Here is a 24,499-nt window from a genome sequence, read left to right as displayed (position 1 = left end):
CGCACACAGGAAATGGGTTCTAGGTGCGTTTCTTTGTTTTAAAACCACGGGAGCTTCTGGTGGGCAAAGGATTGTGGGCTGGCACGCCAGGCCCCTGAAAGGAGACGCAGGTGTGAGGCCGGCAGGGGCGAGGGTCTAGGGGAGGCAAGCGTCCCGACTTCCCGCCCGGCTCCGGGCCGCGTCGGGCGTCGCTAAGCCCTCGGCGTCCCGCGCCGTCCTCCCCTGGGCCGCCCCGCTCGCCTCCAGCAGCTCCGTGGTTTGTATCTTTCTTGCTCATAGGAGGAAGGGATCCCGACAAACATGGGTTAATTGACTGAATGAATGTCCTTCCTATCAGGAGGAAAGTAGGACTATGTTGGCGACCGCGGAGACAGCGGAGGGAAACGAGGAGCGGAAATAGCGAACGTAAGCCTTCGGCTTTGCAAACCCCGCAGGCGCCTGGCGAGAGTAGAGCAAGTGGGCATGCTGGCCAGGCTGGAGAAATCAGAAGTCAGGGTCGTGGGCCGGGTCTCTAAGCGTCCGCAGTACTGTAGAAGCCACCGCGGGTGGAGTGTCGGGGGCTATCGTTTTGTAAAAAGCACGGAAACGGAAGGGACCTGTGTGGTCCGTGTTTCCTTGGTCCCGGTTGGAAAGCGGGTCCTTTGGCAGAGTCCTTTGCTCGCATTTCTGCCTCCAGGTTCCTGTTCTGTACAGCCTGGAAGAGCTTCTTTAGAAGGTGGGCGCTAGGCCTCCTCAAAGCTTTTGAGACCCTGGAGTGTGGCCTTGGTAAGTATTAGAGGGACAGCAGCAGTCACCATTAACAGCGGGGCCTTCGATAGCTCAGTTGGTAGAGCGGAGGACTGTAGTGAGTGAGCTGTGGCAATCCTTAGGTCGCTGGTTCGATTCCGGCTCGAAGGACTTCGTAAGATCTTTTTAACCTTCTCTTCCTCGTAAGAGAAAAGCTTACCTAGAAACCCACTGAGTTTGCGCACTGCCGGTGTTCCTTGAAAGATATATGCGGTAAACACTCGAGGTACGGTTATGCTGTCTTGTGGGTTACATGCAAAGGACTGCTAATCTGTGCTTTTAAATAAGGTTTATTATTGCTTATGTGTAATTATTATATGCCTGCTTTTAAAAATCCTGTCCGCGGTCCCACTGCACTCGGTGCTAAGCCAAATGAATTTCCCCAATCACGGCGGGTCCGCTGGTCAGCGGACACTGCAGAACAACCTGTAAGGCAAAAGGAAAGCAGCCAAAAGCAGCTGGGGGATTAGCTCAAATGGTAGAGCGCTCGCTTAGCATGCGAGAGGTAGCGGGATCGATGCCCGCATCCTCCAATCGGTTTTTGCCCCATGCATTGGAAGACTTTCCCAACCGCGAGTGGCTGAACCTTGTGGGTGTTTTGTAATACACAAAGGAGTACGGTAGGCAATGACCAGCTTCACACGCGGTCCTTTTATTTTGCAGGTGAGTCTTTTCCAGGGTCCTTTTTGATCACTGCCTTTTTCTCCTCCCGGTAGCAAAGGCCGTTAACCGTCTTCCGAGAAGACGCAGGTGGAATCCTCCAGCCGCGCCTGCGGGTCGAGCCCGCAAACACCGGCTCAGGTACCCGCTAAACGTGCGAGGGAACCCCGGTGTGCTGACCAATGGCAGCGCGCCTTACTGGGCGGGTAGCCAGCTGTGCCCGCGGCCAATAGGCGTGAGACTTCTTGTTTCCTGGCAGAGCGGGGTCCCGGCACCGCGGCGCTCGGGTTTTGTTTGGGTCCTGGGTGGAGGGCCCGGGTGCCGGGGCCCAGGTGGCGCCTCGCTAGCGGGAGAGGGAGCGGGATCACCGGCCCGGAGAGAGGTGAGGGGCTCTGCGTGGAGTGCGGGCCCCGGCCCCGCCCCCTTCTCAGCCCTCGGCGGCCCGCAGCCCCTCTGGAAGCCCACCCGGCTGGGCCACCCCGCCCCTCGCTCAGGCTGGTCCCGCCCCGCCCCCACTCCCGTGGCCTCACCTACGCCCTGCCTTGTTAACCTCCCTCGAGTGTGAGTCCGCCCCTACCCATCCCAAACCAACGAGCCGGGGCAAGCTCGGTCCTGGTGTGAGGGTCCTTCGGAGTCGTGGGTCGAGAAGCCATCCCCTGTCCCCAAGTAGGTCTCTACCACTTTTGTTTAGAGATGCTCAGAATACCGATTACTGACCCACAACTACCAGGTTAACTTTTTCAGGGGCCTCGGTGCTTAGGGGGCGGTATGGAACACCCTTAGGGGGATTAAGCTGCAGTCTCCATGTGAGCTGGTGGCTTCTGCCCAGTTAACTTTGGCTTGGCAAAGGCCACATGTCTAGTTTTCTTTCATAATTAATAGGCATGGGGTAAAAAAAAAAAAAAAAGAACCAGCCCTTCCAGGGCTCAGGGCGCAGCAGAAAAATGCCGGGTCAGTACTTGTGAAAGCAGAGGAGTGGAGAGAGAGAGCTGTCAATCTCAAGTTAGAAACTTGGTTCTTTCCCTTCTGCTCTTAGCTGGAGGTACAGAGTGGCCCATCTTTCAAGCTGGCGTTATGTTGTAGTTGGTGTATTATGGCTAGCTTTGGGCAGTTGGACCTCTCTACTCTCATCTTAGGGCTGCAAAGAAGCTTAGAGTCTAGTGTTTCTCGACATACTTAAGTCATAGAGTATTTCATTTTGGAATAGCCACACTGTGGTAAAATAGGGTCCTTTGAAGTCAGTTATAATCCTTAGTGTGGGGACAGAATATTGCTTATTCTTGGCCTTTGCTGGAGGGCCACATGTTCCTTTTTTAAAGGGGAAGAGAGCCTCTTCTTATAGTACTCCCTTAGAGGAGCTCTCATTTACCCAGCGATACCCAAAGAACACGTTTTCATTTTTCTTCCCTCTCCTGCCTACCCCACATTTTCTCCAGCTCTCAGGGCCTGAGTGGTGCAGGAGGATGCTTTCCCAGCCCCACCATGGAGCTGCGCTGTGGGGGATTGCTGTTCAGTTCTCGCTTTGATTCAGGGAACCTAGCCCATGTGGAGAAGGTGGAATCTGTGTCTAATGATGGGGAAGGAGTAGCGGGTGGGGCATCAGCCTCCACCAGCAGCATTGCTTCTTCTCCTGACTATGAATTCAATGTGTGGACCCGACCAGACTGTGCTGAAACAGAATTTGAGAATGGGAACAGGTAAGAAGAAAGTAATGGAGGGTGGAAGAAGGAAGAGAGGTGGGCCCTGCGTCTTCTGTTAGCCCTTTGAGAGTTCGTGCCAGCACATCACCCTTCCTCTCCCACCGCATCCCCCTCATTCTCTACCCAGTAGCCCTTTCCCAGTTTAGCTTGCTCCAGTCCCCCACCCCCACCCCCCCACATAGCCCCTCTCCAACCCTCCTGTGTAGAATGATATGTCTCTCCTACTCTGGCCCTCAGGTCGTGGTTCTACTTCAGCGTCCGAGGAGGAACTCCAGGGAAACTCATCAAGATCAATATCATGAACATGAACAAGCAAAGCAAGCTGTATTCCCAGGGCATGGCTCCTTTTGTGCGTACACTGCCCACTCGGCCACGCTGGGAACGCATTCGAGACCGGCCCACCTTTGAGGTAAATTTTCCATGAGGAGGAAAGACAGACTTGGGTCCCTCTGGTGCCAGCTGGAGTCCATGATAAGCTCTGCCTCAGGAAGCCCAGAAGGACCTGGTTGTCACGGCGTGTCGCAGAGGGAAGAGTGTTGGTAAAAGTGATGAGGGTGTGAGGTCAGCTCCTGGTGGTCGACCCAGTAGGCTCTTAGTTCTGACACCAATGGTGTGTTGCCCCTCCCTCTTCCTCCTCTGCTCCTCAGATGACAGAGACACAGTTTGTGTTATCCTTCATTCACCGTTTCGTGGAAGGCCGTGGGGCTACCACCTTCTTCGCCTTCTGCTACCCGTTCTCCTACAGTGACTGCCAGGATTTGCTAAGCCAGCTAGACCAGCGCTTTCTGGAGAACAGCCCTACCCACAGCAGGTGCCAGCCCCATTCTTTTCCTGTCACGTAGTCCTGGACCGCAGAGCACCTCTGGTACTCCTGGAGCTTGCCCTCAGAGCCCTGACCCCAAACCTCTGTACAGCATGTGGGACTTCGGGTACCCCTGACAGATGTTTCTGTGTGACCTTGACCTTGGCATCCCACCATCCGCTCATCACCTGCCTACTTCAAGTCTCTTAATATCCCAGCTCCCATCAATCTCCCAGAATTTAGCCAGCATTGCCACTGCGCAGCACACATTTGTTTTTTCCTGCCCCAAGAGAGGCCACCTCTATGTGTCTATGCAAAGTAGTCTACCTTAGGGCACCATAAACTGGGGAATAGAACTTTAACTTCATCCTGTCCTGTTCCCTGCATTCTGACAATGTAGCTGCTGCTAAGTTGCTTCAGTCATGTCTGACTGTGCGACCCCATAGATGGCAGCCCACCAGGCTCCCCTGTCCCTGGGATCCTCCAGGCAAGAACACTGGAGTGGGTTGCCATTTTCTTCTCCACTGACAATTTAGACCCAACCCAAATCCTCAGGCTCATTTAACACTGTGAGGGACTAGAAGGCCCCAAAGGTTATGGTGAAGGACCAGATCCTACAAATCCTGGGCTGGTGACCATGCCCACTGGTTGGTAGGACTTCAGGGACTTCTGGCTTCATGACTTTCACATCTACAGCCCCCTGGATACCATCTATTACCATCGGGAGACCCTCTGCTATTCTCTGGATGGACTTCGTGTAGATCTACTGACGATCAGTTCCTGCCATGGGCTTCGAGAAGATCGAGAGCCCCGTCTAGAGCAGCTATTCCCTGATGCCAGCACCCCCCGACCATTCCGTTTCACAGGCAAGAGAGTGAGTAGAAATAGCATAAAGGTAGTACCCTGGCCTTGGCCCAGCCGCAGGCACTGCTGGTAGGTTGAGGCCATATTATCCCTTGGCCCCGTAGACACGACCTCAGCCTGCTTTCTGAGGCAGGTGTGACAGCTCCTATTCCAGTTGCATACTCAACCAGCTGGAAATCCAATGGCTGTTTGCACCTCATCCCACCGCCATCCCCGCATGGTTACCCTGGTATATAGAGCAAATGACCTAATAACTGCTCTCCTCTTCACCTCAGATATTCTTCTTAAGCAGTAGGGTACACCCGGGGGAGACTCCATCTAGCTTTGTCTTCAACGGTTTTCTGGACTTCATTCTTCGACCTGACGACCCCCGGGCCCAAACCCTACGTCGCCTGTTTGTCTTTAAGCTGATTCCCATGTTGAATCCTGATGGGGTCGTCCGGGGTCACTACCGGTAAGAGGTGTGCCCAGCCACGTGGATTGATCCCAGTCCCCTTATAACCTGAGTCCCAGTGCCAGCTGTTAGCCTTGTATGTAGTGTCTGTGTTCCCAGTCCTCTTGCACCCTAACACAGGCAAGTCCCTGTGATCATCCAGTGAGCTGAGAACAAATAGGATCCCATCCAGTGGCACTTTCTAGGGGAGTAAAGCCAGCATATCCATAGGTGCATCTGGGTAGAGGGAGCTGTCTTTTAGCTTTCTGTAGGAGGGATAACAGCTGACCAGGGAGAGGGCCAGCATCAGTTCTGTCTTTCCCGTTGCAGCTTCAGCCTCTCGTTTCATAAGTCAGTTTTCTTTCCATCTGCCACGTGTCTCCTTCACTGGCCCAGCCGTCAAGCCCCTGCTTTGGTCCTTGTCTCCCTGCAGCACAGACTCGCGTGGAGTGAATCTGAACCGTCAGTACCTGAAGCCTGATGCAGTCCTGCACCCGGCCATCTATGGGGCTAAAGCTGTGCTTCTCTACCACCACGTGCATTCCCGGCTGAACTCCCAGAGTCCCTCTGAGCACCAGCACAGTTCCCATCTCCCTCCTGATGCTCCCCTCTCTGACCCTGAGAAAGCTGACAGTCTCCAAAACAGAGCTCACCTTGGGCGCTCATCCAGCGGGGATAAACCTGAGGCGTGGACACAGACTGAGGCAGCCGAGCAGAAGCCCAACAGCGTGTGGATTACGCCACAGGAGTCAGCTGAGGTGGAACAGCCGGCCCCCGATGCCATCCCCCCCAGAGAGAGTGGTGTTGCTTACTACGTGGACCTGCACGGACATGCTTCCAAAAGGGGCTGCTTCATGTATGGAAACAGCTTTAGTGACGAGAACACCCAGGTGGGAATCTGCAGAATGTCATGTGAGTGTGGGGAGTGTTACAAGTCAGGAGATGAAGTTCAGGCTATGAACAGAGGAAAGAGGGCCTTCTGGCAGGAAGGCCTGGGGCTGACAAGAGGCAGCTTATTCTGAGAGAACTCCAGGGGCCAAGAAGGGGCAGCACCTTGTTGTGTTACATCATGACCTCTGAAAGGTCAAGCTACTAGCATCATAGTTTTTTAGAGTTTCAAACACCAGGGGAGAAGGAGAATTTTATATTATCAGAGAGAAGGGCTTAAAAAGAGGTAGCCTTCCCAATACCTAGAAATATTGTCAAACGTTCAGTGAGGATGTAAGCAATGCTGACTACTGCTGAGGGTTCTGAAGGTGTCTGTCTGCTGTGTGAAGGCACATGACCCCACACTAGGCATCTCTTCCTTGCCCCATCCTTTCTTTCTCTCTGTCTCTCCGTCTGAGTTGCCTTTTTCCTCACCCAAACAGGTGGAAAATATGCTGTATCCAAAGCTCATCTCCTTGAACTCAGCCCACTTTGACTTCCAGGGCTGCAATTTCTCAGAGAAGAACATGTATGCCCGAGACCGCAGAGATGGCCAGTCTAAAGAGGGAAGCGGCCGGGTTGCAATCTACAAAGCCTCAGGGATAATCCACAGGTTGGGTGGAAACTGAGATACAGTGGATGAAATAGCTGCCCAAAGAAAACAATAACCCAGTGTAGGGTGTGTGAGGGGCAGGGGATGGATGAAGTCTTTCCAGAGGACAGATTCACAACTGTGTGGTTGTCTTTAGTCTGGGACACTACCTTTTGGGGGACCTTTCTTCTGTGATGAAGTGCCAGGGTCAGTTGCTAGTTGCTGGGGATCAGCCCTTTCTATTTGTGCACTCTACCCCAGCTGATTATCTCGTAGACCGCCTAGTTTGTCCCCCATGGTTCTGTCCAGATTCTGTCTGATAAAGGTCTCCGTGTCTTAGCTACACACTTGAATGCAACTACAACACTGGACGTTCAGTAAACAGCATCCCTGCCGCCTGCCATGACAACGGGCGTGCCAGCCCCCCTCCCCCGCCGGCCTTCCCTTCCAGATACACTGTGGAACTGTTTGAGCAGGTACGAATGCAGGGGATGAGTGGGGAAAGGGAAACCTCAAAGTCTGGAAAGGCCTTCACCTCTGCCACCTGACTCTCAGGTCCTCTGAGGCAAGGCTCACCGCTGTTGCCGTCTCACCTCAACCATGGTGGCGGTTTTCCTCAGTTAATAGGCACCAGGCCTCTGACTGTAAAGGTATCGGGATGAATGGGCGCTACCCTGACCCCCAGCCCTGCCGTAGAGACTCTCCTAGCACAGCTGAGTCACATTCTTTGCCTGTGAGCTATCTTCCCCCTTCTATTGGATTAGTTCCCTCGTGAGTTCAAAGCACCCCCTCTACAGAGGTCCTGATGATCCCGGTGTCCTGGGGCACATGAGAGGAACAGAAACAACTGTGGGTTATAGGAGAGATCCCAGTGCCTTCTCCTGCTGGTGAAACTCCTCCCTGGGGCCATCCCGAAAGCCCACCTGCCCCTGCTCATAATGGACGAGGGCCCCAGATGGGCAGCCATTTAGGGGACAGCCCTAAATTCACTTTGCAATAAACAGCCTGAGCACCACAGTTGACACAGTCATTGAGCAAATATGAGGCCGGCCTCTCTTTCCCTTCCAGTGGGCTGTGCATCCCAAGCCAACACAGCACCCATGTATGGAAACAGCTTCCTGGGTTGGAAGACCAAGACACTGAGCCAAATTGGACTCCCCACAGGTGGGACGAGCTATGGCCATTGCAGCTCTGGACATGGCGGAGTGCAACCCGTGGCCCCGGATCGTGCTGTCAGAGCACAGCAGCCTAACAAACCTCCGGGCATGGATGCTGAAACACGTGCGCAGCAGCCGAGGCCTGAGCACCACTGTGAACATGAGCTTCAGCAAGAAGAGAGGCTCTCGAACCCCACCCAGAAGTAACAAGTAAGATAAGCAGCGAGGAGGGAGAGGCTGGGGCACTGGAACAGGGCTCTAGAGCAAAGAGTTCCAAGGAATTTGTGTGATTCTCAACTTCCAAAAGAACCATGTGGTGAATGTTTCCAGGGTGAATTCAGATTAGGAAGGTTAGTGCATTTTTCGGAATGGGATCCTCTTCCCATTTATGTAGCACTACATACTTCCAAGATGTCGGAAAAGCAGGTTAGGGGATTTCCTGCTCCAGAGCTCAAAATCAAGTAGAACTAGGGTGAGGGTCCCCAGGGGTGGGTCTCACCTTCCTGTAGTTGTGAATGTCTGAGGGGCCAGGGCAGCACCAGGGTGACAATGGGGACCTCACTGGGAGTTAAAGCTGCCCAGGGCTAGCCCACACGGCTCTTAGTATATTCTCAGCAGGAACGTGCAAGTGTGAACAGGGGCCCCCAGGCAACTTGAGATGCCCCACGTTAGATTCCTTATCCATGGACACAGATTCCTCCCTGCCACCTCAGAATGAGTCCCTGAGACTTTTCACCACAGAGGTGACGCTGCACTGAGTATCATACCAGGGAAGACAATGCAAGACAATCTCCTGGCCCAGGATTAACTGGTGTCTGCTTCTTGCAGCGGACTGCCTGTTTCCTGCTCTGAAAACACCTTGAGCCGCGCACGAAGTTTTAGTACTGGCACAAGTGCTGGTGGCAGCAGCAGCAGCCAGCAAAATTCTCCACAGATGAAGAACTCCCCCAGCTTTCCTTTTCATGGCAGCCGGCCTGCGGGGCTGCCAGGCCTGGGCTCTAGCACCCAAAAGGTCAGCCACCGGGTGCTGGGCCCCGTCAGAGGTAAGCTAGTCTGGGAGCCCCTGCAACAGGTGTTTGGTTGTTTGGGGCATTGCTGGGGGAAGTGAGAGCTTGAAGATGCACACTCGGCCTGGGACCAAGGGGTGAATCAATAAAATTAGTTTGTAGCAGAATCTGCAGCCTCTTCTGCGACCTTGGTGTTCCCTGCGGCACGAGCTCCAGACGGTACTGTGTGGTAGAGACGGGAGTCCGGGGTCTTGGGTTTCAGCAATGCTGGGAGGCAGGAAGTGCCCAAGGAAGAATCACTGGCCAGAGCAGGGTCACGCTGAGACATGGAGCCTCCACGTCAAGGACAGGGCTGGTCTGTCTTGGGAGCAGGAAGGATAAGGAGGTTTCCTCACAGTCAGTCACAGCACCATGCAGAGATCCTACCCAGGGTCTCTATAGCTGAACTTGTTCCTGGCTTCAGAGCCTGTTCAGAAAGTGTTGGAAGGATGCTAGCTTTTCCAAAGAAACATGGAACTACTACAGACAGCTTCTGTACTAGGCTCACAATCCAGCCCCTTACAGCAGTAGCCACAGTCCCTCAACTGTGCCCCTAGGTTTGGCCATTAAGACCCTGCTTGACCAGAAACAGGTGGGCCTTTAAGGAAAAAGAAGAGGAAGGGACTTCAGAGTTGTTCCTTGGGAGTGACCTGGACTGGAGTAGGGCGACTGTTACAGTGCTATTCCTGGAAATAACACTAGATCAGAAATCAACATTGTATGTGGATTCTGGGCTACAGCAGTCTGGCCAGAGTATAGAGGTTTATACACTAAAAACTGAGCTTTGCTGGTCTTCAAGCTGCACTTGTCCTTGTCAGCACTTCACAGCTGCTCAGCTTGCAACAAAGCTTTTGGTGCAGAGCAGAAACATGCCCTGGCGTCATTGGCTGTGGAAATGACTGCTAATTAGAGCAGCCACAGGAGAGAGAGCAGTGGTCCTCAGCAGCTTTGACCAATAAGATGTTGTCCCTGGCAGACCCCATAGTTACCTTCTGCTTAGGTTCCAAGCCCCACTCAAGAGAGTCTGTCTTCATTGAGAAAGGACACTTTTGTACACTGTTTGAGTATTAAAGCAGTAATAATGCCTTATATTTAAATAGCGTTAAACAGTGAACAAAATAGTACTGCATATTTATTTCATTTAATCCTTACAAGCACCCTGAAGATAGGTGGTATTTCCATTTTTCTAATGAGGAAGCTGAGGGTGCTGAAGGTTCACTGGTCCAAGGTTGCACAGCTATTAAGTGATAGTTATTCAAACTTAGGTCTTTTTGCCTTCTGGCATACTTGAGTTTCCTATCTTAAATCTGGATACTTTTTCTTCTTTTAATTTCTTTTCCTCTTAACTCATAGAAGGAATATGAACCCTAAATCTTCTTCCCTGACTACAAAAGGGAAACAGTGAAGAGCCTTTTCTAGGTCATCACTGGAGGATTCTAGGCAGTTTTTAGTCAATATTTTATTAACATCTTCCCTACTCCACCCCCTCACCTTCACCCCAATGTAGAGTGCTGTATTAAGCTCCTTGAGTGAGAAACCTATGCTGTTTCTTTGTTACTTTCCCCAAATAACTATTAGAAAACAGGCACAGTCAGTACAAAGTAATTGCTGATGGACTGACTCAAAACTTCCTAAGGGACACAGGGCTGTAAACACAGCAGAAAAGTGCACTGTAAGCAAGTGGGGAGCCACTGCTGTAGATAAACACAAGAGTAATCACCCAAAGGATGATCAGTTGAGAAGTGGTTTTGAGGAATGGGTGTGGTTTATGGTTTAATAAGAACACTCCAGAGATGAGAGTGATAGCCAGGACCTCTATGTGTAGAGAGGACGACAAGCAGGCACACTAGCTGATTCAAAGAGCAAACCCTTCCCTGTGGAAATCGGGAAGAAAGGTGGGAGGAGGAAGCTGAAATGTCTTGAAAACAAAAGATTATGTGTTAACAAAGACAATATGGCAGTGACTGTGTTTCTCATGATGGGAACAAAAGATCTGCTTAAGCAAGCTGTCTGTGAACTGTTTATATAGAAATCTAGCAGGGATGGGAGATGTGGTCCTTTGCAGTAGTTTATACATGAGATGACGAGTGCCTGTACCAGGGTCTATGAAGGTATATAATAGAAACAAATGGAGGGATTCAGTGGTGGTGGAAGAGAAAGACTTGAGAGCTTCATGGTTACAAGCTAAAGGAGTATGTCATGATGACATTAAGACATTGTCTGAAGAAGAGTGCTGTTTATCTATTTTAGACCTGCTTGGATATCACGAGCTACCTATATGGAGATGTCCTACAGGAAGAAAAAGGATTCTCTAGTGGCTCAGCTGGTAAAGAATCTGCCCACAATGCGGGAGACCTGGGTTCAATCCCTGGGTTTGAAAGATCCCCTGGAGAAGGGAATGGCTACCCATTGCAGTATTCTGGTGTGCAGAATTCCATGGACTATGTAGTCCATGGGGTCACAAAGAGTCGGACACAATTGAGTCTTTCACAGGCAGAAAAAGGGCCAAAATGCAGAAAGGTGATATCAGGGTTGTATCTAAGAGTCTTCCACATACAGGTGCAGGTGAAACCAAGTGAGAAGCTATATTCCCCCAGGTAAATTAGCAGCAGCAGCAGCAAATGAGCTTAGAAGCAGAAAGAGAGCTGGTTTGAGAATCAGGACACCCTATGGACTTGCATAAATATTTGTAGGAACAAGAAACTATCTCTGAAGAGGTCAGGAAGATTCCTAATAATGCCAGACAGGAATACTGTAAGGAGCTGAAAGAGCGGACCCAGGGATCTTGACTCCCGTGTTCTCCTGAGGATTTGCTGTTGCTCCAGTTTTTGCCACTTCCATCTCAAAGGCCCTGATAAGACTCCAGGATGGGAGACTAGCCTTGGCGTGGGATAGGGACCTCTGATGCATACCGTGGTACTGGACTTGGCATCTTCAACTCACACTGGGAAAACTTCATTTTGTCCTGTGCTGTAGCTCTGTGACATCTGGTTCTACACACCTGGCTCTGGGCCCTCACCACATCTAGGCACCCTTTGTCTTCCAAGATTAGAAAACCATGACCCTCATCTCTATGGAGATCTAACTAAAAAGCATCTGTAAATACACCTTCCAAATCCCCAAACTGGGATTGCTGAAGGTTTTTTTTTTTTTTTTTTTTTTACTTATGAACTTATTTTTAAGAAAATTCCCACTAATACATAAAAAATATCCTATGTAACTGTAGGTTAGTTAATGGCAGTCCTTTATTGGCTAGAACAGAACATGAGGTTGGGCTATCTAGAAAACTATTTAGGTATCCCAGCCAGCAGCTTAAGGCAGGGCCTCAGGGAACTAACTAGTCTGGTTGGGCCTGTCCTCAGAGGCTGGGGAATGACATTTTAGAAGCCCCACAGTAGCCAACTTGGGGTGAATAGAAATGTTGCGGGGGCAGGAAGCTGAAAGAGCCTGAGTAGGCCCTGCCTCCCAGCACCCCCCTGGCTATAGTGCCAGATCACTGGGGAATAGCTAATGTCATTGCTGAAGTGGGCAGTTTAGGGGTGTGAAAACAAAGGCAGACAGTTCAGAGGACCTGCTGGATAAAGGGCGGAGAATAAACAAGCTCCTCCTCCTGTTGGCTACGCATTCATGAAAACAAGGCCGGCTCGGGGCTGGGGGTGGAGAGAGACACCAGCGAGTTGCCTAGGACACATGACTGAAGAAGGCACTTGCTCTCAGGATCAGGCAAGGACCTGGAGCTCCCTAAACTGCACCCGAGGCGCTCCCTTTCCGGCCTACATGGCAGGCTACTGGTGTAAAGACCAGGCAGGGACTTAAGAGTAAAGCAGGGAGCCTTCAGCCATCAGCCTACCACGGCCAGGCCACTCTAATCCATCCCAACTCTGGCACTTAAAGCTGAGATTACCAGAACTCTTTCCTGGCCTCCGTGATGCCTTGTCTCAGCTGGTTGGCAGCTTCTGGTGGAGTACCTCAAGGCCAATGAGTAGTAGAGGTTCCTTTGAGAAGTGAGTCAAAGGACATAGGAAGCCTCCAGGCCTCTAGCTCCATTACCACTTTTACCTTTTCCCATGAAAACAAAAGTTTCATGTTAAATAGCCATATGCCCTTAGATTAAAACTTACCTGATGGCAGGAAATGTTTCCTAACACATCTGTTTATTCCCTTATCACCTAGCAACACGCTTGGCACTTATTAAATGATTTCCAAATATTTGTTGAACAAATAAAAGGCAAGAAGCTGGGAGGTGAATGGAGGCTTGCCTGCCTATCCACCCCTCAAAGGGCATTAATCAGGTCTGTGATAGTCCTAGGGATCCAGTGAGACCTGAGTGCTACTTGGAGGGACAGTTCTAAAGATGTCTGGGGAAAGTGGGGATGGTGCCGGACCTAGGCAAAGGGTACACAACTGCTCCAGAATTGTGAGCCCTCAGAATATCCATTCTGACTCAAAACGGTGGTGAGATGCAGTCTAGCTCTGCGTCTTGGGCCTCTGCCCAGGACTGACCTGCCACTCCCAGATGGAACCTTGGGGCTGATGACCATGCTGCACCCTCTCGGAACTGGTCACAGATGCACAGCTGGTCCCATCACCACTTGTGCTCTGCCTTAAGCTGCCATTTCTATAGTTTAGAACCAAGAAGAGTTGGAGCTCCTCCTTTTAATTCTTCTCACAATGAGACTGGATAAGCCTGGATGACACCAGGGCCCAGAAGTCAAAACATGAGAAACTGGGCTGTGTGCTTTTGCTGCCAAATTTACAAGCAGGCCCCGCCACATCTTAAGACAGGCTTTTAAGTGATGACGTGCTACCTTTAAATGCCTCCCATTTTTCAGATCAGGCCTCTCTCCTAAACCAAACTTGTTTCCTATCCTGAAACTCTCTTTAGTGGCAGGATTCCAGGGATGTATCCTTAATATCTTTCCCTTGATCTTTACATTTCACTTGGCATTTTTTATATCATTTGCTCATTTTGCTTTGTATCTTGAGTGTCACTTAGCTCCTGACTGGAACCTACAAACGTCCCAGAGGCCTTCACTCTCTTGCTTGCACTCTTTTATCCTTTATTGGGGTAGGGTGAAGCTTCATCCCCTAACACGGTTCCAGCATCCTTCTGTGTCAGACCATGTATTTCTTGGTGTTTCTCCCTCTGTCATAAGTTCATTATCTAAAGTGACCCAAGTGCACTGCCACTTGACATCATCTTGACATCCCTGTTTTAACTGAAGCCATTACCAAGATCTAGGCTGTGCAGCATCTCTCGAGTCTTTGGAGGTGGATAAGGTTTCAAGTTATCTAACTGTGGCCATGAGTCCCTGACTTCGGTTGTTTTGTTGGCATCGCTGTGCCAACTCCTACTAGCTCCTAAGGTCTGGCTGTTTTTGACTCCTGTCTGTGGTCTTATATTCTAATTGGTACCCAGCATCTCGGCAACCTCCTCAAAGCTAGAGTAGCTTCCTTCTGAGATCTCTCCCTTTCTTCTCGTCCTTTTTCATACAAGTATAAGTTTTTTAAAATTTGGTTTGGGAATGTTCTTGAAGTACCCTTGTCACTGCTAGTGTAGTTAGACAAGATAAAACTCCTGTTACCTACTTCCTACTTTTTACATGAGGCTTTTTACACGTAACACATGTTGCTTTGTCAGAAATCAGCTGGCATCCTATAACCAGCATAAAATTCAGCTCCACAGAAGTTAATGGCTCATTTGGTTTGAGAACATTTGGTACCTGCTGTCCCCCTATGATGAAGAGGGACCTGCCATGCCTGAGCACCTCCCTGCCCCTTCTCATCACCATCTACCCAACTGGGACCCCACCTTTCAGAATCTGTAGCAGTGAGGCTCTAGCCACAAAGAGGGGACCAAGAGAGCTGCCCTTTAAGAGTATAACCATATGCCCTTAGACAGGGATTGTTGAGTCAGCTCGTGGTCTGCAGTGAGTGTCTGCTATCCAGGCAAACGAAATGTTTAAGGTCTTTGTTTTTCCAGGCAGTACTTTACAGGCCCTGAGATATAGTGTTCGAAACATAGTGTTGGAAAAGACCAGGTCCCTACCCTCAAGAAACTCAAAGTTTCTATTAGAATATTAGCTAACATTTATTGAGCGCTTACTATGTGCCAGGCACTGTTATAAGTACTTTACATATACTAACATTTAGTTAAGGAGACAGAAACCATAAACAGTTACTTGCTGAGGGAACAAAGAAAAAGAAAAGAGAACAATTAATTTTACTATTAATGGTCAGGGAGGCTTTCAAAGAGGTGACATTTGAGATGGAACATATAAGATGTCCAGAGTTCACTGGAAGAAGAAACAGGCATTGCAGAGGAAGAGCATAGCCAGTAGCCACAGAAGCTATAGCAGAGGATCAAGTCAGCATCCTACTGAGGGTGTGTAAACTGGACCCACAGTAGGTGGGGCTTTGAATGCCATGTTCAAACGTTTGAACTTTATCCTGTAAAAGACCTTTAGCATCTCCCCACTGTGTGAGTCAAAATGATTTTTGATCAGGTTTGTATTTTAGAATAATAATTTCTGGCACCTGTGTGAAGGATGAATTATAAAAGGGAATAGACTCAAGCTAGGGAGGCCAGTGGAGAATATTTTTTTAAAAGCCTGGATGAGAGATAAAGATTGTATCTGGACACTGGTAATGGCAAAGGTGAATAAAGAGGGAATTCAAGAGAAGGCAGTGGGTGAACTGTCCAGTTTTGGGTTAAATACAAATCTAAATGTGAAGGAGTCGAAAGATGAAACAAAAGTTTCTAGCAGATTTTTCACCAAGATACGGAGAAGGAAAGGAAGCAAGGGGTCATGAGACACTGCTAGGTAGAAACAACCAGTAGACAGAACTGCAGCTCAGGAAAAAAGGGCGAGAGGGAGACTTAGTTTTGACCACAAAGAGCAGGAGAGAAGGATAAAATGGTGAGGGATACTGGCATTTAGGGACAGGACAAGTAGTTGAAGAGGGGCATTTAGAGGGAGGAGAAAAAGCCAAGCTCAGTAACTTAAGAAGGAACTGGTGTGAGTAGGCTAGTTAGCTACAGAGGTAAAGCAGGATGAGGGCTGGATGAACAAGGAGAGCTGGAGTAAGTGATGAGGTCTTTGTACCCATCTTAGATTTACTTCAGAAGAGGGATGCTGGTATGATAACAAGCTGGAAAACAGGCATCTGCTGACAAGGGAAAGCCAGTGGGGCAGTGGAGTGACAATACCTCATTTATTTGCCCTTTTATCTGCTTGTGTCCCTTCTACTCAGAGCCCCGAAGCCAGGACAGGAGACAGCGGCAGCAGCCAGTGACCCATCGCCCTACTTCAAGCAGCCTGGCCCCATCCCCAACTCCTGCTAGTTCTAACCTAGCCTCTTCACACATGGGCTCCTGCCTACTGCCCAACTCACTCAGCATATCAGGTCTGTACTCACTGCCACTGAAATCTGGGTTGGTCAGCCTCCTTCCTTCTCTACCTCCCAGGGTGTAGGCCAGAGTCCTGACTAGGCTTGAAGAAACCCCTCCAGCTCTGCTGACATATGACCTGCACCTCCTTCTTGACTTCCTGTTATGCAGGCCGCTCCAGACCAGGGCCGTCAGTTATCCTCCTGGATTATCCTAAATCCCTAAACTAATATCCATGCCCTTGTACAGGAAGCTGGAATTTTATGAATGTCTTTGTATAATAAAATAAGCTACCACTTACTGAGCATTTACTATGTGCCAGGCACTGCTCTAAGCACATTATCTCATTTAATCTTATTTTTACAGTTGAACCTGAGGACTTTTCCTATCTGCTATTTATTCACACTCCCTGACTCCAGGAGCTGGGCAACATTAGACAAAACTGAAGAATGAAAACAGCATAGGCCTTTTCACCCATCATCACCACACGTTACGGGATCGTGTCATTCACATAGAGAGCCTAGACCATCTCCTTTCCTTTTAGGTTCTAGACCCAGCCATGTAAGGGACTGGATGGGAATGATTTCTAAGACTCCAGTCTGACATCTTCTGCCTCCCTCAGAGCCTGCTACTCCCAACCTGTTAACTCTCTTCGGTGGGTAGCCCTGAATCCACCGGTCTTGGTGCTGCTTGATCCTTAAATGCTTACACACACAAATGGGATAACACTAACAAATTCAAAGCAGTTCAGCTTGAGTGGGTTCTGAGTCAAGCTCCAAGTTGCCATTCCACCCCTTGGACCAGACTAGAGCATGCAGTGCTTCTGAATGAGGGGCAGTTTTGCACAACAGTGGACATTTGCCAACGTCTGGAGAAATTTTTTGGTTGTTACAGTGAGGAGGCAGGAGAAGAAATGCCACCTGCTGAGTCGAGGCCAGAGATGCTGCTAAACATCCTGAAACACACAAGGCAGCCCCCCACAACCAAGAATAATCCAGTCCAAAATGTCAACAGTGCCAGCATTGAGAAACCCGGATGGAAAGGAAGTTACCTCTTCTCCATGGCCCTGTCCTGATCCCAGGTTCCTTTGTTCCCTAGGGAGCAGCTGCTCATTCCTGTCTTCAGGAGACAAGACAGAGGCCGTCATGGTGATTGGGAAAGGTCTGCTGGGGGCTGGACCTCGGATCCCCTGTATTAGGACCCGACTACAGGTAACATTTTGGGGTCTTCCCCAGCCCCCAGCTAACAACTCTTGGCAGAGCCCAGCAAGGCGCTATTCACCTGGGGAGCGGGAGGGAAAATGCCCAGCAATGCTTTACATCCTTGCCCCAGAACCACAGCAGAGAGCTGCTCTGATGCCTGAATGCCTGTCTGTCAAGTGCCTCCCATCCCCTTCAGCCAGGTCTCTTGCTTGCTTCCAGTCCCAGCATCCCTGCCAGACATACCCTCACCTCAGCCTGCTAGCTTTGGCTTTGCCTGCCCTTGCCCTTAGCTTCTCCTCTCTTTCTGCCCAGACCTGCCCGAGGAGACTACCCGCCAGGAGGGGTCCCGGATTCCCCAGGTAACACTCTGGTTGCTGCTCCTAGGACCAGCTGTGCCACCCGCCCCGATTCAGTCCAGATCCCCATACTAGGCTGACTGAAGTTGGGTACAGGCAGAAGCTGCCTGGATGGGTGAAGCTTAAGCTGCTCTGGCAGTGGCTGAGGCAGTGAAGGCTCTGAAGCAGACCTACTAATACTCCAACATCTTTCCACATCGTGCTTTTCTACTCCTCCAGATCTTGGCTGTGGTATAGCCATGAAGGATAAATGCTGGGTCCTTTCGCCTCCCCTAGTTAAGTAAAGCTTGGACTGTATAATCATAGACTGAACCCGAGTTTTTTAGCTATTATCCTGCCTGACCCTCTCAGCTAGGCATAGTGCCCAAGAACTCAAGGTCCTAGTACCCATGCTGACCCCTATACTACACTCGTACACGTGGAAACTAGAAGGAAACCTAGAAGCAAGAATGTCCATGGAAGAATCCAGCCTCTTAGCCTCCCCCTGTCCACACAGGCTAGGCCCAGGTTGGCCCAGGGCTCACCGCCGACTCGCAGAGGGATGAGAGGCTCTTCGGGCCCCACATCCCCTATCCCCCAGACCAAGAAGAACAGTGAGCCGGAGCTGGGACCCCGCTGCACACCACGGTGAGCACCAGTGTCCAGCCCCTCATTCCACCTCTTATTCCCATTTCTGCCATTCAGGACCATTTTCTTCCTCCCCTTCTCCCTTTGACCCCTTAAAGACTAAATGTACCTCCATTAAGAATCCAGTCGCTGACTTTTTTTCCATCATGCTCTCAGTCTTCACTCCAGCAGACAAGAGAACAACTTCCAGTCAGGGCCTCAGGCACCCCTATCAGACCACCCCATCTTGTCTGTCTCATGTCCCAGCCCCTGGCTAAAAGACCAGAAGAAGGGCTGAGTTTTCAACCCTGATTCCTCTCTTTTCTCTGTTGCAGGCTGCCTCAGGCCGGGCCCCCGCGGCCCCGCTCCGCCCCCGCCTTTTCTCCTATTTCCTGTAGTCTGTCTGGCTCCCAGTCTCGGATTTGTTATAGTGGGGGGCCCTTGGGCCAAACCGAGGTTTGTTTTGTCCCTAAATCTCCCCCATTCACTCTTTCTCCCCGGGTCTGATGCCTTCAAGCCCAGGATATGACCCCACAATGGGGAACACAGTGACAAATGTGCTAGTCCCCTTTTTCAGCTGCTGATTCCATGTGACAACTCTATGTAACTTCTTAGAACACCCAACACACTGTTCTGAGACATTGCAAAGCATCACCTTGAGACAGGACAAAGCAGGGACCTGCCACCCCTTCCCTCCCTCCACAGCAGAAGATTTTGGGACCACAAATATATATATATTTTTTTATATTAGGGGGAGGGAGTAGAAAAGAAAGTAGCCCCTATACTGGGCCCTATTCAGTGGCAGCTTCTTGTTCCATAGGGTTAAGGAAGACTTTCAGGAAATAAAAGTTGTTTGGAAAAATCCAGGTGTAGTTGCTTTGTATGCTGTGATGGGTAGAAGGGATGAAGTGAAGTGTGAAGGCCCCTCACACCCTCCATCTTGCCTCAGACTATGTCCTGGAACCCTAGAAAAGAGGGGGAAAGACCTGAGGTAAGGAAAATGCTGCAGCTTTCCTCTGGGGCTATCCTTCAGAATCAACTCCCATCCAGCCTGTTCCCCCTTACAGTTCTCACCCACTGTTACAGGTTGGTTTACAAGCCCTTCATACAACCTCCCCCCATCCCACTCTTATCTATGACTTAGGTCTATAGTAGCCACCCCCTACATAAGCGCCCTGTGCCCCTGAAATAGAATTCTCTATTTCTGCAACCCCCCCATAAAAAAATTATGCCTAAAGACCTAACAACCTTGGAAAAGTAAGGACTATTTTAAGTGAAGAGCCCAAATCCTCATACTTGGATGGCATCCTCATTACCTTTAGTCCTTAGGGTGCCAGTACCTCCTTGCACCCATACTATCAACTTGGAAATCAGGAACGACATGAAGATGGGGACTGAATGGGTTGACGGTACCCACTCCGTTCTAGCAAGGAGCAGTTTAAGGGGGAAGGGGGCTGGGCACTCGCTACTTTGTGCGGATAAAGGGGCCCATTTCTGGACTGTATCACGCTTGGCCCAACACGTTCCGATTTGAAGTCTGGAACCCTGCAGGCCCTGGCGCGGCCTTCCCGCTCACTCTCCAGGGGCTAGGCGTTACAGCCCCGGACCGTTACCTGGGGCAGAAAAAGCGCCACTCTCATTCCTGCTTCTTGGGATTGTTGACAGCCACGTAGTGATAGAGAACGACAAGCAGGAAGAGCGACACGCCCAGCATGTTGGCGAAGATGGCGAGCTGCACGTCCGTGATCATGCTGAGGAGAAGAGGAGGGCCTGAGCCGCGGGCCAGCGCACTCCTCGCCCAAACCAGGACCCGTCCTTGGCCCCCGCCCTGGTCCAGTCACCGCCTATGGGTCGGGGATCGAGCCTGCCTGCCTCTTACCTGATCAGCAGGGCTCGGCTCCGACGCGGTCTGGGGACTAGCTTGAGGTAGTAAACCTGGACCGGAAGGCTGCAGCGCCAATTCGGCTCCAAACCGGGCATTTCCGGGTATGAGGCTCGGCCGGTAAGGCTCTCTAGCCTCAGCGTCTCGCCTGCTCCCTCTGCGCTCTCGCGAGGGGCGGGGTCTTGGGTCGGGCCGAAGAGGGAGGGGCCGTCGTGTGGGTCGCGGGGTGGACGCGCACTCCAGACGCCGCGCGGCGCAGCTGATTGCAGCTGGCGCTTCCCGGAACGAGGTTAGCGGCCCTAGGGCAACCTCGCTGGAGCTAAGGAGTGGGCTAGAGTGAGGGTGCGGCGGCCGGGTCGGGCAAGGAGCTCGGCTTGAGCCTAGACGGTTTCCCTCCCCACCCCACCCCCGCCACTCTCCTGTCCCGGGCCCCCTCGCTGCAGCCCATCCTTCGCTTCCCGGCCCGGCCAGGTGCTTCCTTTGCGCCCTGCCCTCAGGGCCCCCTCCCTGGCCCGGGCCGGGGGGAGAGGGATGAGAGGCGGTGTAGAATGGGGACTGGAGTGGGGCGGCCGGGTCCCTCTCCTTGGCGCGCCAGCCTTACTGCCCCACATACGCCAAAAAGAACGATCCTGCCTGTGATCTGACCGGTGCCTCCCTTAGTCGGACTCCCTCCCTCCATCCCACCCCAAGAGGTGGGCGTCGGAAATAGGGCGGACCCTCCTGCAATCAAAACCCAAGCCGTGGGACTTAGGCCAAGTGGGAAATCACCCCCCGGATGTCAGGGAGGGGGGAAAGGAGGAAGGGCTGGGAGCGGCAAAAGGGGTCGTGTGGGTGGTAAGCAGAGTGGGCCTCCGAGGAGAAAAAAAGATGACAGTGGGTAGATGTCCGAGGGTCTCTCCTGAGGGGAGAGGCAGCCCGGGGCTTTACAACCCTCTGCCCAGCCCAAACCTACTCCCCCTCACTTCTTGCTTTCCCTCAGCTTCACCATAAAAGGGAACGGCACTAAGCCAGGCTGGGGCCGGGGGCTGGGCTGTTGCTCTGGAGCTGTCAGGGGTAATGGAAGCCAGTTGCTTTGCGGTAGAGGGGGGCCAGGGCTCAGGGGACGCCTCTGGTTCTCTGAGCCAAAGAAAACTACAGGAGCTGCTATGGGGCTGGAATAGCTGGGTGAGGGGGCTGACTGCTCCCTGTGTGCACAGTGAGCGAAGGGTGCACTCACTAGCCGGGAGTGGGCTTCCCTGACTTGTGACCATCAGCAGTTTGTCCTCCACGCTCCAGCCCAGTGACTCCTAAACTCCTTCTCTGCCTTTAGCTGTCTGTAGTTCCCCCGCCTCCCCTACCTCATCACCCAGCCCCCACCCAGTATTTCCCAGAAGTTTCCTATTTAGAATCCCAAGCCCATGTTCCCTGCACATAACAAAGTGAAACCCCAGCCATGTACTCACTCCCTCAAGTGTCCTTCAGTGAGCAGTCTGTTCCCAGCTCTGCTCTGGGAGAATGAGGGTCTGGGTCTTAAGGGATTACACATGTTATGCTTTGCATCTCCTGGAAACTTAAAGCAGATCCAAGTGCAGCCAAACATTTAGATCTACTGTTGAAACAGAGCTAGATCCTAGAAAGTACACTTTCTAGACTGTAAAGAACACGAGGGAAGACCTTGGAAGTGCTTCAACTTCTCAAGGCTCTCCTAAAAAACCAGCTGACCCGGGTGCAAAGTAAACTCCCCTCTGGAGCTGAAGGGGGACTTCAAGGTCATTTTATGAGGCAGGAAACTGGAGCCCAGAAGGTAATTGATTTGACCAAATTTCTACAAATGGCTAAAGACAGTGTCCCCTGATTCCTGCTCCTCTGTTCCATACTCCCTGTCAGATAGTGGACTCAATAGATTGGCGTAGGGTCAGGGACAAGCGGAATAGGATTTGTTTTTTAGAATCATCCAGAAATGTCCTTCACCTCCCAGAACTTCCTGTGCCTAGTTCAGCGAGTCTTAATCAGCCTTGAACGGGTCACTTGGCCTAGTGCCTGGAGGAACTTTTTAACCAAGTTAAAACTGGTCTCCAGGGACTTCCCTGGTGGTCCAGTGGTTAAGAATCTGCCTGCCCGTGCAGGGGACACGGGTTCAGTCCCTGGTCTGGTAACATTTCACATGCTGCAGGGCAACTAAGCCTGTGTGCCGCAGTTACTGAGCCCATGTGCTGCAACTACTGAAGCCCGCACACCTAGAACCCGTGCTCCACAACCTTAAGAAGCCACCACAATGAGAAACCCTCATACCACAGCAGAGTAGCCCCTGCTCACCGCAACTAGAGAAAGCCCGAGTGCAGCAACAAAGATCAAGTGCAGCCAAAACTACGTAAATAAAATAAGAATGGTCTCTAGGACTAAGCTGTGCATGCGTCCTAAGTCACTTTGCTGCTAAGTCGCTTCAGTCGTGTCTGACTCTTGGCTACTCCATGGACTGCAGCCCACCAGGCTCCTCCATCCATGGGATTTCCCAGGCAAGAGTACTGGAGTGGGGTGCCATTTCCTTCTCCAATGCATGAAAGTGAAAAGTGAAAGTGAAGTCGCTCAGTCGTGTCCGACTCTTCGAGACTCCATGGACTGCAGCCCACCAGGCTCCTCCATCCATGGGATTCTCCAGGCAAGAGTACTGGAGTGGGGTGCCATTGCCTTCTCCCTGTTTGAGACGCTATGGACAGTAGCCCACCAGGCTCCTCTGTCCATGGGATTCTCCAGGCAAGAATACTGGAGTGGGTTGCCATGCCCTCCTCCAGGAGATCTTCCTGACCCAGGGATCAAACCCACATCTCTTATGTCTCCTGCATTGACAGGCGGGTTCTTTACCGCTAGCACCACCTGGGAAGCCTAGGACTAAGCTGCTGCTACTGCTGCTGCTAAGTTGCTTCAGTCGTGTCCAACTCTGTGCAACCCCATAGATGGCAGCCCACCAGGCTTCCCCATCCCTGGGATTCTCCAGGCAAGAACACTGGAGTGGGTTGCCATTTCCTTCTCCAATGGGTGAAAGTGAAGTCGCTCAATCGTGTCCGACTCTAGCGACCCCATGGACTGCAGCCTACCGGGTTCCTCCGTCCATGGAATTTTCCAGGCAAAAGTACTGGAGTGGGGTGTCATTGCCTTCTCTGAGGACTAAGCTAGGGACTAACAAATCCTGAAAAAATCTTGGGTGAAAAAGCATGAGGGAAGTGAGTCAGGTGAAGCCTTATCCTGGGGGGCATTAGGGGAGAGAGAGGATTGGGGTGGGGAGCAAAGAGTGGGGCAATGTGGAGCTTAGTCTCTGTGATTAATGTGACATTTTCAAGAAGTCACAGTCAGGATTAGGCTCAGGAGTGAAAAAAAGCAACAAGACCTGGAAAAGGGGACCGGGTTCTGAGTCCAGGGAGGTTGGCTCCTAAATATGACACCTGTGGGAAGGATTGGAAGGAAAAGGTAAGTGTGTGTATTTGTGCTGGAATGGACCTTTGCCTAAGAGTCCCCACAAGCTGGAATTCCCCTCTGGATTTGTATGACCCAAGGCCTGATTCATATTATTCCCCCTTTTTTCCTCCCACTATTCAGCCTTCGGACAGAGGGCGGTAGCCATAAAACGCTCCTTACTGCCCATGCCCCTGTTTGTCCTGGCCTCGATGTAGGAGCTCACTGCTGTCAGTGATGGTTGACTGAATGAGTTAGTCCCCTGCTGTAGCCAAGATTTCCTATTGGCACTAGACCTTTGGCAGTTTCCTATCTTGGAGTGGTTATAAAATAGACCTTGTCCTACTGCCCCAGGGACGCTTAGCCTTTTTTGGTCTCAAGAATTCTCTTGCCAGTCTCTGGAAATTTATGGCTGCCTATCAATACCACTGCTGCCGCCACTGCCTTCCCTGAAAACTTAGTCTCCAGTGCAGCCTGCTTGTCCAACACCTCAGGGCTCCCCAGTGAACCCAGGAATTGTCTCCCCCCACAGCCGGCAGTGAACCCGGAGCCACTGATTTCTTTGAGATCTCATAAACATTCATGTCAGTCCCTAGATTTTGGCTCCTAATTACAGGACTAAACAAAATGCAACCTACTGCCATTATATCTCATAGCCAGCATTTTT

At 51.2% G+C, this 24,499-nt stretch overlaps 2 protein-coding genes and 2 non-coding genes across 11 annotated transcripts; 3 read left to right on the top strand and 1 right to left on the bottom strand.

Moving 5' to 3' along the window:
- On the top strand, nucleotides 328–19,387 carry AGBL5 (ATP/GTP binding protein like 5). Of its 7 annotated transcripts, none has more exons than XR_001918830.1 (16): nucleotides 328–405; nucleotides 1,503–1,587; nucleotides 2,883–3,143; nucleotides 3,384–3,555; nucleotides 3,794–3,957; nucleotides 4,645–4,822; nucleotides 5,088–5,266; nucleotides 5,679–6,135; nucleotides 6,616–6,785; nucleotides 7,105–7,240; nucleotides 7,929–8,131; nucleotides 8,750–8,964; nucleotides 16,222–16,374; nucleotides 17,456–17,918; nucleotides 18,412–18,542; nucleotides 18,857–19,385. XR_001918830.1 is itself a non-coding variant. In XM_018055522.1 (15 exons), the coding sequence occupies exons 2-15, from the start codon at nucleotides 2,929–2,931 to the stop codon at nucleotides 19,026–19,028; spliced, it is 2,658 nt and encodes an 885-aa protein (XP_017911011.1). In that variant the 5' UTR covers nucleotides 1,627–1,828; nucleotides 2,883–2,928; the 3' UTR covers nucleotides 19,029–19,387. The 7 variants fall into 7 exon arrangements, 4 of the variants coding, with proteins under 4 accessions (XP_017911011.1, XP_017911012.1, XP_017911010.1 ...); XR_001918831.1 differs by lacking the exons at nucleotides 328–405; nucleotides 1,503–1,587 and adding an exon at nucleotides 1,627–1,828 and having other exon boundaries at nucleotides 17,456–17,568; nucleotides 17,872–17,918; nucleotides 18,857–19,387; XR_001918829.1 differs by lacking the exons at nucleotides 328–405; nucleotides 1,503–1,587 and adding an exon at nucleotides 1,627–1,828.
- TRNAY-GUA lies at nucleotides 809–897 on the top strand. Its single transcript is given in 2 exon segments — nucleotides 809–845; nucleotides 862–897. It is a non-coding gene; the product is annotated as a tRNA-Tyr (tRNA).
- TRNAA-AGC lies at nucleotides 1,247–1,319 on the top strand. The gene has a single exon. It is a non-coding gene; the product is annotated as a tRNA-Ala (tRNA).
- Nucleotides 19,234–20,596, bottom strand: OST4 (oligosaccharyltransferase complex subunit 4, non-catalytic). Of its 2 annotated transcripts, none has more exons than XM_005686923.2 (3): nucleotides 20,401–20,596; nucleotides 20,135–20,272; nucleotides 19,234–19,486 (listed from the first exon to the last, which is right to left on the bottom strand). In XM_005686923.2, the coding sequence occupies exons 1-2, from the start codon at nucleotides 20,499–20,501 to the stop codon at nucleotides 20,158–20,160; spliced, it is 216 nt and encodes a 71-aa protein (XP_005686980.2). In that variant the 5' UTR covers nucleotides 20,502–20,596; the 3' UTR covers nucleotides 19,234–19,486; nucleotides 20,135–20,157. The 2 variants fall into 2 exon arrangements, with proteins under 2 accessions (XP_005686980.2, XP_005686981.2); XM_005686924.2 differs by lacking the exon at nucleotides 19,234–19,486 and adding an exon at nucleotides 20,056–20,066.

This window comes from Capra hircus, chromosome 11 (assembly GCF_001704415.2).
Source record: "Capra hircus breed San Clemente chromosome 11, ASM170441v1, whole genome shotgun sequence".
Classification (NCBI taxonomy): domain Eukaryota; kingdom Metazoa; phylum Chordata; class Mammalia; order Artiodactyla; family Bovidae; genus Capra; species Capra hircus.
This window is presented reverse-complemented; position numbering and strand designations above follow the sequence as displayed.

What these genes read in the sequence shown, in the direction of transcription:
- OST4 (XM_005686923.2), bottom strand. Translation starts at nt 20,501, where the DNA reads ATGCCCGGTTTGGAGCCGAATTGGCGCTGCAGCCTTCCGGTCCAGGTT. An exon ending in AGCCGAGCCCTGCTGATCAG is followed by an intron (nt 20,273 to 20,400) that starts GTAAGAGGCAGG and finishes TCTTCTCCTCAG; the next exon opens with CATGATCACGGACGTGCAGC.
- AGBL5 (XM_018055521.1), top strand. Translation starts at nt 2,929, where the DNA reads ATGGAGCTGCGCTGTGGGGGATTGCTGTTCAGTTCTCGCTTTGATTCA. An exon ending in TTAGTGACGAGAACACCCAG is followed by an intron (nt 6,136 to 6,615) that starts GTGGGAATCTGC and finishes TCACCCAAACAG; the next exon opens with GTGGAAAATATGCTGTATCC. An exon ending in CAACTCACTCAGCATATCAG is followed by an intron (nt 16,375 to 17,455) that starts GTCTGTACTCAC and finishes TTTGTTCCCTAG; the next exon opens with GGAGCAGCTGCTCATTCCTG.